Source organism: Equus przewalskii, chromosome 7 (genome assembly GCF_037783145.1).
Source record: "Equus przewalskii isolate Varuska chromosome 7, EquPr2, whole genome shotgun sequence".
NCBI lineage: Eukaryota > Metazoa > Chordata > Mammalia > Perissodactyla > Equidae > Equus > Equus przewalskii.
Window position 1 is genome coordinate 21,812,253 of NC_091837.1, and position 17,426 is coordinate 21,829,678.

General features: G+C 45.4%; 1 protein-coding gene across 4 annotated transcripts in view; it reads right to left on the minus strand.

Annotated features, from left to right (window-relative positions):
- Positions 1 to 17,426, minus strand: part of ACAD10 (acyl-CoA dehydrogenase family member 10) — a 51,204-nt gene that overhangs the window by 10,850 nt on the left and 22,928 nt on the right. For all 4 annotated transcript variants that reach the window (XR_011542391.1, XM_070628866.1, XM_008525675.2 and 1 more), the window contains 5 exons: positions 14,869 to 15,050; positions 9,326 to 9,476; positions 8,089 to 8,234; positions 6,830 to 7,003; positions 451 to 851 (listed from right to left, as the gene is read on the minus strand). Coding sequence is in view for 3 of the 4 variants with exons in the window: in XM_070628866.1 (XP_070484967.1) it covers positions 451 to 851; positions 6,830 to 7,003; positions 8,089 to 8,234; positions 9,326 to 9,476; positions 14,869 to 15,050 (1,054 nt within the window). In the remaining variant the exon portion in view is untranslated. The remainder of the gene's footprint in view (positions 1 to 450; positions 852 to 6,829; positions 7,004 to 8,088; positions 8,235 to 9,325; positions 9,477 to 14,868; positions 15,051 to 17,426) is intronic.

A 17,426-nucleotide genomic window follows, 5' to 3' on the forward strand; every position in this document is an offset into this window, starting at 1 on the left:
TAACAGGGTGGTGTAGGTCTGTGCACGGGAACTGAACCTGGGTCACCAAAGCAGAGGGCACTGAACTTAACCACTAGGCCACTGGAGCTGGCCCTAAAGAGCAACTTTATTAATTGATGTATGTTATATCATGCTGTTTCAAATTTATATAGTTAAAATACACATAAAATAAGGCCACCTGCCCTGGGGTTATAAACCACAGACAGCATTCCTCTGCTGGGCTGAGCTCTCTGGCCCCTCTGGCCGTGACACAGTCACACAGAAAGAGCAAGGAAGCGAACACTGCATCATCTAGAGCTGGCTCTTTCTGACGAGGATGGAAAGCAAAGACAATTCAACTCAGCTCTCCTGTCTCTTCACTGCCTGGCGAGGGAGCAGATGTGTCCGGTGGACGAGCTGAGGTTCTGCCATGTTAACAAGGTCCTGCCAACTCTCAACAGGATGCCTTACCTTGAGCTCTTCGACCAGCGGGGAAGGGGTCCATCTCTCTGATGAGGCCTGGTGACTCCGCAGCTCTGGCTCAGCAGGGTACACGTGTCGCTCCATAAATTGCTTCAGCCGCTGATACAGCTCCCTGACGGGTGGGCAGAGGCCCTCTGGAGAGATAACCAGAGCTCCCTTTGAGGCACGAGCTGGGGAAGCTTCTGGAATCGACACGTAACTCCTGGTGCCTGGGGTGTGCAGCCGGGACTGTGGACCAGCCCACGTGTGGTAGGACCTCATTAACGGTTTTGTGGCTGGCATGTCTTTGAAAAGTCGGAACCCTTCTTTGACTGCAAAATCCCATGCCAGGTTAGACGTAAATTCAGTCAGCTTCCCACTTTGCTCTGCGGTTGCTGAGCTTGCTTGGCCTAAGCAGAAGCAAAGACAGACAGTGATTGCTCCCAACCGACCCTTAACCACACTAACACGTGATAACATCACTGTATCAGCAGCTACCAGCATTTGCTGAGCCCCTGCCATATACCAGACACGGTGCTCAGTGCTGTACATGTATTACTATAGCCCGTTGAGCTCCTAAAGCAATACGGCCGTTTTAATCCCCACCTTACAGACAGGATCTGGGTCTTAGAGGGCCCAAGCTCACACGAGTGGGCTGGGAGCCAGAAGTCAAACTCAGTTGGCTTGCTCCCTGCTCTTTACCTCTTCTTTTCCTAAATAACCTAAATTAAATGAGGAACACCCTCAATCACTTCTGCTGTCACCGGCGGTCTGTAGGAAGCCCTGCAGTATCCTGGACGGCCCCTGCTATGAAACTGACAGGAACAGTCACAGGTGACGGGATTAATGGCTAGTTTCTGGACACCATTTTGTCTAGATTGACACCATTACCAGCATCACAGGGCTCACTCTAGTCACACCCACACTGTTTTTTCTTATTTTAATACACACATAAAGACTTTTTAAAAAAGGGATTAAAAAATGTCTTTAATTAAGGTATAGTGTACATACACTCTCTTTATAAAGCGTACAATTCTGTGAGTTTAGTCAGCTAACCACCACGGCCATCGAGATACAGAATATTCCCATAGCCCCAAATTTCCATGGTGTCCTTTGTGCCCAACCCTTTCCCCCAGCCCCTGGCCACACTGACCTCTATTCCTACACTTTGTCTCTCTGGAAGGTCACATAAACACATACGTCATAGGGTCCAGGGTCTTTTCAGTGTGCGTACCGCACCTGAGAGCCATCCACGGTGTTGTGTGTATAGTGTCTCCTTATAGTGGGCTTTTTTACTGCTGGCTCTCTGGGATTATTTTTAGCATTTCCATGTTCTAAAAAGACTTTTCCTCACTCTCTTTGTATCAATAAATTGATCTTTGCAGAGGCCGATTTTTGTTCTGGCTCCTGCCATGGTCTGGTGGTAGTTCTCAAAAGAGCCATTTTCATGCAGCTTTGGTGTTAAAGATATTACCCTATTCCTGACAAATTAAGAACCAAATCTGTTTGCTACATAGCAGAGAACGCAGACCAGTGGACCTCAACAAGTCTTCACTCAACACCTTCTGGGTGCTGGGTATGGACCCAGGCCCTGGGGCGGTCAGTCAGGAATGAGGCAGCCCCCTTCCCTGAGCCACAGATGCACAGTGAGGGCCAAGGGGCACAAGTGCCAGTTCGAATCCTGGGCATGGACATGGCACTGCTCATCAGGCCATGCTGAGGCGGCATCCCACATGCCACAACTAGAACAACCCACAACTAAAAAAAATATGCAACTATATACTGGGGGGATTTGGGGAGAAAAAGCAGAAAAAAAAACAGAGTATCAAGAGTTTTCTTAATTTTCATCTCCTTAATTGGATCTTGCTCTCAGGGTGCTGCTTTCTTTGTCTCTTGGAAAGTCACTTGTATGAGCGTGGGTTGATTTAAAGCTATCACTTTCAGTATATTTTCCCAAATGTAGTCCCAGCAGAAGAGACCACATCACTGGCGTCCTGCTAAGTTGCAGTCACAAGCGCTTTTTCCTTTCTAGAATTTCACAGCCATCTTTAAGATATCTAGACTTCGGCATCCACTTATTAACGAATGATACTTGGGGTGGGCTGGTACAGACTGTGACTCGGTCCCCAGGCCTCTGGTCACTGTTCTCCCTGTCCCAGTCTGCGAGTGACACCAGAGCAAGGATGCCTTTGAAACTAATGCTCCTTCTCTAAACCCCACCTCCCAGGGCAATACCAAATATCTCAACTGTTCAAATAGAAAAGTGACTTTAACAGCTAATTGGAGAAGACAAATGTACAGAAATAATATTTGTGTTCATATAGTTGGGTTTTTATTTCCCCTCATTGAATGTTTTTATACTATTCTTTCAAAAAGTGGATTTTGCTGTTTTTATGTGAGAAAACTAAGCCACTTCCCAATATGTCTGGCTGGCTTCCCAGGTGGGAGGGAGGGAGGGAGCACACAACCAGGATGGGAGGGGCAGAGCCTCAGAGGCCAGCACAGCTGCTCTCTGTGTGCTGGCAAACACGGGGGCTTTACCTCCAAGCCAAGAGAAGCACGAAGCTAAGGCAGGGGCTCACGGGACCTTAGGGACTGTCAAAGGGCTTCCTGATAGGCAAATGAGGACAATCCAGTGGGTCTTACGGGTGTTGAGATTCCTGAATGGATCGTTCAAAATCGACTCAGCTATCCCCAGGCACTGGAGCAGAACTAGAAAATCTGCACAGGCAATCAGGCCTGTTCCTCATCCGCTGGACCTAGCAGCCATTCTGCTTAATTAAAGGTTTCTGGTTAGCTTCCATTGCAAAGCCGTAACAAAAATTCAGAAATAGTGACTCAGAGCTGATGCTCTAAGAAGGGAAAATATCGTCTCCAAGAACTGCTTATCAAGACCCCTATCTCAACTCAGGGAGGGTCAAACTAGAAATACTCTGCATTGACTTTTCTCTGGACACTGTTCTACTCTGTACCACCAGTACCACCTGGCACAGTCCCCGGCTTAGGAGAGGCTCAGACATGGAGACTGAATGATCTACTCCCTACTGCACGGCCTTTCTCGGAACATGGCAACCTGCCTGAGGGCAATAGGCTGCCAGCAAGCTCAGGGTGTGGAGGACTGCGAAGCTAAGATGTCCCCATGGTACCAGCAAATCCACTGCTGGGGTTCTTTCTACTTGCCTTTCGTTTGAATTTTTCATTTTGGAAAACTTCAAAGCTAGACAATAGTAGAAAGAAGAGGAGAATGAGCCTGCAGGTATCTACCACTCAACTTCAACAATCACCAAGGCTATTCTTGTTTCATCCTCTGCCATCTCCACCCCGCCTGCTCTGGATTTTCCTGAAGTAAATCCCAAACGGATCATTTCATCTATAAATATTTCATTTACGTCTAAAAACAAAGACTTAAAAAACACACACAATACCATTATTATCACATTTAAAAAACAGTTAACTATGACTCCTTTAATATCATCAACTATCCAGTCAGAATTCAAATTTCTTTTTTTTTTTTAGAAGATTTTATTTTTCCTTTTTCTCCCCAAAGCCCCCCGGTACATAGTTGTATGTTTTTAGTTGTGGGTCCTTCTAGTTGTGGCATGCGGGACACCACCTCAGCATGGCTTGATGAGCGGTGCCATGTCCATGCCCAGGATCCGAACTGGTGAAACCCTGGGCCGCCGAAGGAGAGTGTGCAAACTTAACTACTTGGCCACAGGGCCGACCCCTCAAATTTCATTGACTGTCTCATAAAAAAAATTTTTTAGGGGCCAGCCCCATGGCCGAATGGTTAAGTTCATCAAGCCATGCTGAGGCAGCGTCCCACATGCCACAACTAGAAGGATCTACAACTAGAATATACAACTGTGTACTGGGGGGCTTTGGGGAGAAGAAGAAGAAGAAGGAAAAAGAAGATTGGCAACAGATGTTAGCTCAGGTGCCAATCTTTAAAAAAAAAAAAGATGTTAAAATTTTTTTTATAATTTGTTTTTTCAAACAGGGATCTAAATAAGGTCCAAACACTGTAATTGGATGATGTGTCTTTTAAGTCCCTTTCAATCTATAGATTCCTTTTTCATCTTTTTTTCCCCTCGAAATTTATTTGTTGAAGAAACTGAATTGTTTGCCTTGTGAAGAGTCCCAGAGTCTGGACTGTGTGAGTGGCTGTCCCTCAGTGGTGCTGTTTAACACATTCCTTGAAACCCTGCATTTCCTGTAAGTTCGAAGTCCCCACTAGACACTTGGTCAGATCCAGGGTCAACTGTGGGGAGTATCAGGAGGCCTGGAATGTCTGGCTGTCTCTCTGGGTGATGCTGGCACCACTGATGCTTATTTTCCAGATGCACTGATGCGTTAGGGGTGGCAAGTTGGTGATGTGCCACTTCTATCAATCTGTCCGGGATGATTCTCTAAACAGAAACTTTCCTTCATCAATTATTTGGTTAGCCTGAGATATAATTTGTATAGGAAAGGTGGGATAAATGCTTGATGTTTTTTTTTTCCTTTATTTACTGATTTTCAGAATAATGGGTTGCTTCCCTAGGCATCCTCCAAAGTCACAATGAGCCTTTGTCTCTCTGTTTTAGTATCACTTTTTACTCACGGATTTAAACACACTTGAAGTGTTTCCATCCATTTCAGCTAACATCCTTATTGGTCATCCACGCTCCCTATCGTTACCAAGTAGGGGCCTATTCAGGTTGGCTCCCGAGTCCTTTAGCGAAAACCCTGCCAGTCTTTGACAACTTCCTGACTTTCTGGTATGACTAGATGTTCCAGGTTCATCTTGTAGATACCCTGCCCTGACATGAAATCAGCCACTTCCCCAAGAAGGCCTGGTTCCTTTTGGTGGGAATGGAATTTCAAGATTATAACGTGAGCATCTAGGGGTACTTAATGCTACTGCATTCGTCACAATTCGAGGGCTCTTCACGGATTCTATCTGCTTGCTTTCCTTTCCACAAAGGAAGCAAAGTTTAATCTGCCTTTCTATCTTCTCAAATAATTTATGATATAGATTATTTCATCTGCTACCCAATAAAATTTACAATTAAAACTAATAACACTGTGCCATCCCCACATGTACGTGTAAACACTCTGAGGTGTACATGCATAGACACATTCACCCCACCGTCAGTTCTAAGCAGCAATACTTAACTCGTCTTCTCCAAAGTTCAAACTTACGAGATACAACCTAGAACTCCCAGCTAGTTCCATAAAGTATTGTCCCATGTATGTGAAAGCACCATCAAAAAAAATACAACAATCCCTTTTCACCTTTAGCAATACTCTTACTGGGCAATTTGGTAACATCTACAAAAATTTAAAATGCACATACTTTTAACCCAGCAATTCTAATTCTGGGAATTTATCCTTCAGATATATTCACACATGTGTAAGAAAGGATGTTCACCAACCACTATTTGGGACTGCAAAAATCTGCAAATAATCCAAATATGCATCAATAGAGGAAGTGGGTAAATAGATTCCAGCATAGCCATACAGTGGAACGTGCTATAGAACCCAAAAAGAAGGATGCAGACTTGTACATATTCATGTGGAAAGGTCTCTATGAAATACTGTTAAGTGGAAAAAAGCAAGAAATTTGCCTCATATAGTTGTTAAATATATATATGATAAGTATCATATATATATGAGTGTAGACACAAATATTTCATAGGAATTCTTAAGCATAAAAAATTCAAAAATCAAGGTACTGAAAAATACATGTAGGGTGCTCACATTTTTGTAAAAATTGGAGAGAGAGAGAGAAGACAGATATACAGAAAAAATTGGGAGTCCCAAGAAACTCTTTTTTTTTTTTTTAAAGATTGGCACCTGAGCTAGTATCTGTTGCCAATCTTCCTCTTTTTTTTCTTTTCCTTCTTCTTTTCCCAAAAGTACCCCCAGTACATAGTTGTATATTCTAGTTGTGAGTGCCTCTGGTTGTGCTGTGTGGGACGCCCCCTCAGCATGGCCTGACAAGTGGTGCCATGTCCGCACCCGGGGTCCAAAGCTATGAAACCCTGGGCCGCTGAAGCGGAGTGCGTGAACTTAACCACTCGGCCACGGGGCTGGCCCCCTAAGCAACTCTTAACAGCAGCTTCAAGAAATGGTGCTAAGAAAGGAAAGTAATTTTATATTCTTCTATGTGACTGGGTTCTTATCATGTATGCTTTTACTGTAAAAATTGTTTGTATGTCATTTTAATAATTAAAAAAACAAGTATAAATACTTTAAAGACTATATATGATATATCCTTAACGACAAATGGTTGAATTAACTGAATCTGGTAGAATTCTGGCCAAACAGGTCCCTCTAAAGCCTCTGAGGCCTCGGGAGGGCTCCAGGGGGAGAAGCCTCGCGCTGGGACTCAGGCCACCCCCACCTGTGAGCGAGCGCTTGTAGATGCCCTGGAGGATCGCCGCCACCCGGAAGAAGGAGAAAGCCAGGTAGAAGTTCCAGTTCTCGATGGGAGGGCTCCCCGTGTGCCGACAGTACATCCTGGAATACTCCTCTGCGGTGGGGATGCCCAGCTGAGTCACATCGCAGTCACTCAAACCTGAGGCGACAGACAGAGCCAGGCCTGGGCAGTCACTGCGTCCACACTCCCCTGTGGCCCGCAAGAATTTAAATTCTGCAAATCACTTCCTCCCTGGGAAATTAGCTTCACAATAGTTCAAAGGGTTAGCTCCTTATTTACTGCTCTTCCTCCCCGAGATGGCTGCACTCCAGGCACGAAGCTATTATTCAGAAATTGGCTCTTAAAAGTTTCAGACTAAATTGGCAGGAAAGGAGGGAACGAGGGGCCTCCAATTCTCTCGGGACCACAGTTCAGGGTGGATGCATATTATTCTCCATCAGTTATTTGAGAAAAAATGATATTGAAAGCAAGATCCCATCAAACTATGAAAAAGCTGATTACAACCAATAAAAAGTTCACTGAAATGCTTCATTTGTAACATTTTCACGGTTTGGAAGTATGTGATATATCCCATTGCTAGGACTATACCTAATATGTAGGCAAAGATATTACTACAAAGATGCTCACTGTATTTTTGCGGGAGCAGGGAAAATTACATTAAAAAAATTGGAAACAAATTAAATATCCAAATAGGAATCAAACCAAACATCTTGATTAAGTTAATTCTATACAATAAAATTCTATGCCAACATTAAAAATGAGCTGTAGAAGAAATACTTAATGGCATGAAAACATGTCCAAAGTATATAATTAAGTGAAAAAAAGCAGGTCATAAAGTCCTCTAATCACATTTTTGTTTAAAAAAAATGTATGTATACACATAAAAAAGATGAGAAAAAGAAAATGTCAGCAGTGGTTATCTCTGGGACTACTGATGACTTTAACTATTTTCTTTTGGCTCTAAAATTTTTAAATAAATTTGTATTTTTCTAATTTAAACAACCAGACAGAAGTTAGTTGGATGAAAGCATAAGAGGTGCCTAGACACACACGCTCCTCACTTAAAATACATGCTATACCCATTCCCGCATTGTGACGGGAAGGTGTTCCAGGGCCTCAGGCCACGTACCAGCCCCACCACAACCCCCTTCAGCAGAGCCTGCCCCAGCGCTGTGAGGATGGAGCTGGCTCCACCCCGCCTCTCCCCCAGCAGCAGTTCCTACCTCGCAGGATGGGAAAACTGGATGGCAGGTAGTGAGCTAGGCAGCTGAAGGCCACATCAGCAAGGGGGTCGCCCAAGGTAGAAAGTTCCCAATCAAGGACAGCAAGCACCTCGGTCTTTTCTGGATGGAACAGCAGGTTGTCCAGCCTGAATGGGCCACAGAAGGGATGGAGACAGCTCTAGGGGAACAGCAGTGGGGTGGACTCTGGGCTGGGTGTATTCCGTCTGCCCCTCCAGATGCACTCCCCACCCTCTCGGCCCCTCTGCGCCCCGGAGCCTCAGCTGTGGGCTGCCTGCATCAGCTCCTTTGCCCTCTGGCTCCGTTGGGCTCAGCCAACGGGAGACAGCAGCAGGAGATGGGAATAGGGCCTGGTTATTTATCCCCCCAGCTCCCTCTCAGCAGACAGCTGAGGGCCCCAGCTTTGTCAGGTGGCCCTCTCCACACAGCTACCCTCCCCAGGTCCTGGTGATTACTCCTTCCCTGTGAGGGTTTTCAAACAGGTCTGCAATTCTTTGACACTCCGGCACAAAAGGGAGAGTCTTACTCCTCATCCCTTGAAGCAACTCGCTAAAGAATAACAAATAGAATGCAGGTGGAAGTGATGCTGAGTGACCCCCGAGACTAGGTCAGAACAGGTGATCAGCTCCCGCCCAGCCCTCTCTCTCTTGGAACACACACCTTTGGAGCCCCAAACCACCAGGTAAGAGGTCCAGCTACCCAGAAGCTGCCATGCTGGAGAGACCACAAAGAGACAGGGAGGGAGGCCTGAGGACCCGGCCATTCATGAATTCTCTGCCCCAGGGCCAGGCATGTGAGTGAGCCTTCGGGTGATTCCAGCCCCCAGCCTGAGAGCCACCCCAGTGGAAACAAGCTATCCTGTCCCCAGACAGCAGAATCATGAGCAAAATAATTGCTGTCCCTGTTGATCGCCACGCAGTTTTGAAGGAGTTTGTTATGCGGTAGTAATGACTGGAGCACACACTCGCACCTTCAGACCTAGGGCCGGTATTAACTCCTGCAGTGGCACAGGACAGGCCCCATCAAAAAGAACTGGGCCAAAACGTCAACAGTGCCAAGGCTGAGAACCGTGCCTTAAAAGGCCGTGCATGGGCAGGTCCTTCGTAACGGGAACACTCAGCCGTAAGACAGGCCAAGACAAGCTGCTTCGTTTCCCCTTCAAGCGCCCTTTCCATCATTTCCCCATCACAATATCCACCCCTCCTCGGGCCGTGTCTACCTGAAGTCCCCATGCACCACCGTGGTCTTCTGCTGCCTGGGAAGGTGCAGCGGCAGCCATTCGATGAGCCTCTCCATAGCCGGGATGGTGCTGGTTTCTGAGGCTCGATACTGCTTAATCCACGTTTGCACCTGGCGTGGAATATAGTCCCCTGAGGGAAAGAGGAGTAGAACACGGTGGGCCATTTCAACAACCTCCAAACGTTTTGAAAATTAGCCAGTGCAGTGAAACCCTCTGTACTGCTCTGTGGCATCATCTTCCTATGATGGAGAACTTCCCATATGGTGCTCCTGTCACCCCCATGTGGAAGCTCCCAGCTGTATTGTCCTGGCTGGATCAGTGTGATCTGGGCACTGTTCCCGGCCACATGGACTCTAAGCCTGATCCCCGGCCCTCTCAGAGATCCTATGAGCTTCCTAACAGCTTTTAATAGATTCCTTTTGGTTAAACAACAGTGGTTGGCTAAAAGCATGGACTGCCTGGGTCGGAATTTCAGCTCTGCCATTCTCTAACTGTGTGATCTCAGGCAGGTTACTTAACCTCTCTGTGCCTTAGTTTCACTATCCATGAGATGGTCTTCTTAGAGTTGCTGGGAGGATAAAATATGTAAAGCCCCTGGAACTGTTCCTGGCATGCAGTAAGCAGTACATGAGTATGTGCTATCACCGTTTAGTTGTTTGTTAAGAAACCCAAGAGACAGCACAGTTGAGAAACTTGCAAGTTATATCTGGGACCAGACACCGGCAGGAGTTCTAGAGTCAACCTGGCTCACAGTCAAGGTCTTCAATGGGTTTAACCCCTCTGGCCTCCACTGCTTTATTTGTGTGCGTACACTGACACCCATATTCATAGCACTGTTGTGAAGTCTACATGACATCCACATACAGCAGGCCACATACACTGCTGGCACACAAGGCTGCTCAATGAATGCTGGCCATTATTATTGTCAATTGTTAACTGTCACTATTAATATAATGAATAAACAATGTATAGGTCTCTGGTTCTGAGCCAAGCCTTCACCCCTCATCGGAGAGAAAAATGGTTCCAGAGGCTGAAGGTTTTAAAGACGAGGATGGAGAGATCAAGCTCCCTCTGTGCAGTCCACTGCACGCACGCGTGAAGCCTCTGGATACCTGCCCTTCAGCTGAGCCATGAGAGATGGAGACCAAAATCCACAAGAATTTAACCCAAAACAAATCACGCCTTTAGAACTAGCTTCTAGGGGCCAGCCCCGTGGCTGAGTGGTTAAGTTTGTGCACTCCGTTCCAGCGGCCAGGGTTTCGCTGGTTCGGATCCTGGGCGTGGACATGGCACTGCTCATCAAGCCACGCTGAGTCGGCATCCCACATGCCACAGCTAGAAGGACCCACAACTAAGAATATACACTATGTACCGGGGGGCTTTGGGAGAAAAAGGAAAAAATAAAATCTTTTAAAAAAAAAAAGAACTAGTTTCTAGTTCTCAAGAGTCATAGGAAATAGAAGAAAGCAGTAAATGAAACCATAAGGAGCTAACAGACAAATCTATAAGACAACTGGCTGGCGTTTCAAAAAATTCACTTAAAAAAACAGGTAGGAGGAGGGATTATTCTAGATTCCTTGATCGGACACCGATTTGGGGAAAAGAAAACCCACTTATAAAACATATTCAGGGGAGGGCCCAGCCCTGTGGCCAAGTGGTTAGAGCTCTGTGTGCTTGGCTTCGGCAGCCTGGGTACATGGGTTTGGAACCTGGGTAGGGACCCACTCCACTCACCCACCACCCTGTGGAGGTGTCCCACATACAAAATGATGGAGGAAGCTTGGAAACAGATGTTAGCTCAGGGCGATTCCTCCTCAGCAAAAACAAAAACAAAAATAAGTAATAATAAAAAAGACATTCCAGGGATAAGGAGGAAATCTAAATATGGACTGGGTTTTAGATATTCTAGTAAAATGGTAAATTTTCTTGGATGTGGTAATGGGATTGGGGAATATGCTTATTTTTAGGAAATACACACAAATATTTGGGAGTGAAGTGTCACGGTCTCTACTTTTTTTTTTTTGAGGAGGATTAGCCCTGAGCTCATATCTGCTGCCAATCCTCCTCTTTTTGCTGAGGAAGACTGGCCCTGAGCTAACATCCATGCCCGTCTTCCTCTACTTTATGTGGGACGCCTACCACAGCATGGCTTGCCAAGCGGTGCCATGTCCACACCCAGGATCCGAACCAGCAAACCCCGGGGCCAGCGAGAAGCAGAACGTGCACACCTAACTGCTGTGGCACCGGGACAGCCCCATGGTCTCTATGACTTTGTTAATTGTGCAGATACATATTTAGACAGAGAGAGAGAGACAGATAAGTGAATATGGCAAAAGTTAACCATTGTTAAAATTAATAGTGGGTATTTATTCATTGTACTATTTCAAGTTTCTGTAAGTTTGAAAATTCTCATAAGAAGTCCAATACAAAAACCACAGGCACTGAGCCTTTCAGGAAGAGGACTCTCGGGAAAATTTCCTATATGGATTTGGGACCCCCGGCCACCCCATACCCACCAATCCGGCTGCACACATCCGCTTCTCGTGGGAAGCAAATGCAGCTGTCCCTCTGGCTCTGTTGGCCGCTGGTCCCGAGCAGGCCCGCCAAGGCGCTGAAATGTCCTTCCCAAAGCGCCCGCCCCTCTGGGATGAGAAAAGAAGACCCTGTGCTCCCTGCAGGTCCTTAGTGGAAAGCTTCTTTGTGATAATTAGACTGTACCTAACGGGTCTTTGTCAAAAGGCTCTTTTGATTAAAAACCATGTTTGTGTGTTTTTCCCCCCTTTTTTAAACAAATTTAAATGTGTTCTCTTGAATAGATAATACATTCACATGGCTTGAAATTAAAGTGACAAAAGGGAATGCAGTGAAGTCTTTCTCCCACCCTTCTGCTCAGCCACTCAGCTCTTTTTCCCCAAAGGAAACCCACGTGACCCATCTCTTAGGTATCCTTTTGGAGTCTTTCTTCACTTGTGCAAGCAAACATGTAAATTTATTCAAATATTTAAATTTATTCAAATATACTCCATTTTACACAAATAGGAGTATCTAAATATAGCCAATGCCCCGCCCAGCAGCTGGGTTCCTGACATAACTTGAGAAATTGTAGGATTCTTGAAAAGGAAGATCTGGGGCTGGCCCCGTGGCCGAGTGGTTAAGTTCGCGCGCTCCGCTACAGGCGGCCCAGTGTTTCGTTGGTTCGAATCCTGGGTGCGGACATGGCACTGCTCATCAGACCACGCTGAGGCAGCGTCCCACATGCCACAACTAGAAGAACCCACAACGAAGAATACACAACTATGTACCGGGGGGCTTTGGGGAGAAAAAGGAAAAAATAAAAAATCTTTAAAAAAAAAAAAAAAAAAAAAAAAAAAGAAAAGGAAGATCTGACGTCCCTGTAGCTGGATCAGTGAATCTGAAATACGATGAAGCCACTTTAGGCTATCAGGCTCAAAACACAGCCAGTTGCCCAGGAAGCTGGCTTGGGTCACATGAAATCACACCAGATTTCTGCTTTGTGTCTTCATGCTAAGAAGTCAGTGGCAAGAGCATCAAAACAGTCCACTTAAAAAATAAAAGGCAAAGGGTCCACTCAGACAGCACATGAGAGAGCCTTCCTAAGCTGCTCTCTCTCCAGGGCAGGATGGCTCACTGCCCAGTGCTCCATCTGCATGAGGCTGTCTTCACTCAAAGCACTGCGACAGCTGCCATCATCTGCTTTTCACATCAGCCCTGTGAGGGAGGCAGGGCAGGGCTTTTGTACGGAAACCTAACCATTGAGAAAACTATGAGAAAGTAATGTGACTTGCCCAAGGTCATTCGACAACCTAGCATCTGACTTCTGGCCCAGTGCTCTTTCCATCTTGAAACAATGGATCAATATAGGCAACATCTGTTGTCTTTGCCTTCTGGCCCTTTTACTGGTCACTAGGGCTGCCAGACAAAATACAGGAGACCTCGTTACATTTGAATTTCAGATAAACAAATACATTTTTAGCATATTCCCCAATGCGACCACCAAGACCCCGACTGAATCTGTATCTCTGGTCAAGAGGTTGGAATAGAAGGGGATGACATGGAGCTGACTGCACTTGGGAGGGTGGAGGACCCCTCAGTTTGAGCTGGTAAGTCAGCAAGCCTGCTCGTTGGAGCAAAGTGTCTCCAACTGTTAGTTACGGAGACTCGGATCATGCACCTGTGAGTGGTGGAACTTCAGGGAACTTGGCAGAAACGTGTTAAGAAGAGGATGGACACTGGACATAGATTGTAGCCTTGGATAGAGTCCTACAGAAAACAGGCACGTTTTGGTCAAAAGCAGAGAAAGAAGAAAGTACAGCTTAGCTGAGAGACTGTTTTTGACGATGGCCAGGAATCCACCCTGGTCAAGAGTCAGATAACCTTGAACTCTGCAGGGCAGAGAAGTGAAATTCTTGGGCTTGTGCTAAAGTTTTTGTGCAAAGGCATTAAGACAATTGTGATGATGGTTATAAAACTGTGTGTGTTTGTCAAAATTCACAGAACGCTACACTTCAATACACCTGACTTAAAAAAAAAAAAGGGGGCCAGCCCCGTGGCCGAGGGGTTAAATTCACGCACTCCACTTGGGCAGCCCAGGGTTTCACTGGTTCTGATCCTGGGCGCGGACATGGCACCGCTCATCAGACCACGCTGAGGTGGCGTCCCACATGCCACAACTAGAAGGACTCACAACTAAGAATATACAGCTGTGTACTAGGCGGCTTTGGGAAGGAAAAAAATTTAAAAATCTTTAAAAAAAAACAAGAAAAAACCTGACAATACCAAATGCTGGCAAGGATGAGGAGCAACTGGAACTTTCAGACATTAAAAAAAGGCAGAAGCAAACTATACCAACAAAACACCCTGGGCATAATGGCAATTAAAAAATCTATCCCTGTTGAAAAGAATAGTTAGGAGGGGGGCCAGCCCGGTGGTGCAGCAGTTAAGTTTGCACGTTCCGCTTCAGCAGGCCTGGGGTTCGCCAGTTCAGATCCCGGGTGTGGACCTACACACCACTTGTCAAGCCATGCTATGGCAGGCATCCCACATATAAAGTAGAGGAAGATGGGCACAGATGTTAGCTCAGGGCCAATCTTCCTCAGCAAAAAAGAGGACTAGTGGCAGATGTTAGCTCAGGGCTAATCTTCCTCAAAAAAAAAAGAAAAAAAAAAGAATAGTTAGGAGGAAGGGTGAAAAATGGAGAAGTAAGTATCTTAAATACTGTCGGTCTGTATCAGAGAAAAGTAAGATTTAAATGATCTAGTGAGATAAAAGTTGCAGAGAAGAGAGATTCTGTTGTCCGTGACAGGATCTATCCCAGGACAAAATGTCTACAAAAGCGACACCTCCATCAAACGGGAACTGGACTTGCAAGTAGGAAGCTAATAAGCCCACCTCACATTTAGCAAGCGCTTGGTACGTTAGCACCCTGACACTGTGCAAACCCTAAAAGCAGAGGCACGAATGAGGAATCAATCAGCGCAAAAGACAGGCAGCCTCCTGCTCACCAGGCTTCCCATAGTCTTCCAGGCCGGCGGCCTTGAGGTCCACGCTGTGAATCTGGCACAAGACTCTGTTCATGGCCGTGTATATGGCCCGCCTCTGGCTGGGCTCCAAGCCTGGCAGAGAGGGGTCTTTGTAGACGAGGCCTGGGCAGTACTCCATCAGATAGAAGGGGGTGCCGACGATCCTGGGAGGGACACAGACAGGGTGTTTCATGGCCCACAACACGGCAGGCTGCGAGTCCTGGCACCGCTCTTTCTGTCCTGTATGGACGCTTTGAGTGCTGGGGAAGGAGCGCAGACTCAGAGCACCGGACATGTGCTTCTTCCTCTGCACACAAGCACGGGGGGTTAGAAGTACCCCCTGGCCAGACCAGTCCCCCGGCACAGCCCTGTCTGGACTTCTCTGCCAGCACACCGCTCTTCTCTCCAGTCCACTTGCAGCCGTGGAACTGGCTGAAGTGCAATAGTACAGGAGAGCTGCACGTTGAGGGAAGGGGCCTGAGTCCTACAGAACCAGGTTTAAATCCCATCTCTGCCCTTCCTAGCAGTGCGATCCTGAGAGACTTCCTAACCCTCTCTGAGCTTTGTTTTTTCAATCTGTAAACTTCAAAGGGTAGTTGTAAGAATTAAGGGCAGGGCTGGCCAGCAGTGCAGCGGTTAAGTTCGCACGTTCCGCTTCAGTGGCCCAGGTTCGCACATGGCTCTGCATGGCAAGCCACGCTGTGGCAGGTGCCCCACATATAAAAAAAAAAGTAACAGGGCCAGCTCCATGGCCGAGTGGTTAAGTTCGTGCGCTCCGCTGCCGCGGCCCAGGGTTTGGATCCTGGGTGCGGACATGGCACCGCTCGTCTGGCCACACTGAGGCAGTGACCCACGTCCCACAACTAGAAGGACCCACAACTAGGATATACAACTATGTACAGGGGGGGTTTGGGGAGATAAAACAGTTGTTAGCCCAGGTGCCAATCTTTAAGGAAAAAAAAAAAGTAGAGGAAGATGGGCATGGATGTTAGCTCAGGGCCAGTCTTCCTCAGCAAAAAGAGGAGGATTGGTGGCAGATGTTAGCTCAGGGCTAATCTTCCTCAAAAAAAAAAAAAAAAAGAATTCAGGGAGTAAATATATATGGAGTGCCTGGCACTCATGTCTGGTTCCAATGAGGGTTCAATAAATATCCCTTCTTCTTATCGTTATTTTTATCTTTATCCAGTAATATGGATGGCACATATACCACCCTATAGTATTAAAGGGACACACCAAAATGTCATTAATCCATGTATTAGTCACTACTAGAAATCAGTTTACTATTCCAAAAAGTTGTTTTGAAAGTTCACCATTATAACTGCTGATCATCACTTGAACATGGGCTAGATATTAAATTATTGTTAATTATCTTAAGCGTAATAATGCTGCTGTGATTATAAAAGAAAATGTCTTTATTCTTAGGAGATGTATGCAACTTACTTTGAAAGGTTCAGCCAAAAATAATTTATATATATATAAAATATACTTATTTATTCTATACAATATTTATAAAATAATTATTTTCTAAAATTATTTTATGTAATTATTACTATTTATATAAAATTATTTTATATATATTATACGTACACACATATATACAGTACACATATACATACATACACATATATAGAAAGCAAATGTGGCAAAATGTTAACGTTTTAATTTAGAAGTGTAAATGGGTGCTCATTATACTATTTTTTCCTTCTTTCAACTTTTCTGTATGTTTCAAAATTTTCATAATTAAAAAGTTGACGGGCCAGCTCAGTGGCCCAGCGTTTAACTTCACATGCCCCACTTTGGTGGCCCAGGTTTCGCCAGTTTGGATCCCAGGCGCGGATCTATGCACTGTTTATCAAGCCATGCTGTGGCAGGCATTGCACATATAAAATAGAGGAAGATGCGCACAGATGTTAGCTCAGGGCCAGTCCTCCTCAGCAAAAAGAGGAGGAGTGGTAGCAGATGTTAGCTCAGGGCTAATCTTCCTCAAAAAAAAAGAAATATCTAAAATCAATAACCTACATTTCCATCTTAGGAAGTTAGAGTGAGAAGAGCAAATGAAACCCAAATCAAGGTGAAGAAAAAATATTTCAAAAAATAATAACAATAATTAAAAAGTTGAGAAAAAAGAGACTCAAAAAGCATATTACAAAGCAGTTTAAAAAAAGTTCAGAAAGATTACAACAAAAAATTAACATGTAGGCAAACAACATGAAACTAAACGGCTCTATATTTTTAGAATGCTAAAAAAGATGTTCTCTATCAATTCTCACAAAAGCAGGTATTTTTCTCTTTCTTTTTTTTTTTTTAAAGATTTCAGCCATCTGTTTTATTTCATTATTACTTTTTTTTTGCGTGTGTTGAGTGCAGAATGTGCACCCTCAACTGCTGCGCCACCAGCCGGCCCCTCTTTCTCTTTCAAGATAAAGATTCGGGAACTTCTAGGGGAGGTTGCTATAAAGTCTCTTTTCTCTCCTACCCAAATTTTATTTGTCTTTACTCTGGCAAATTGCACTTTGAGTTAGTATACTAACCATATATGG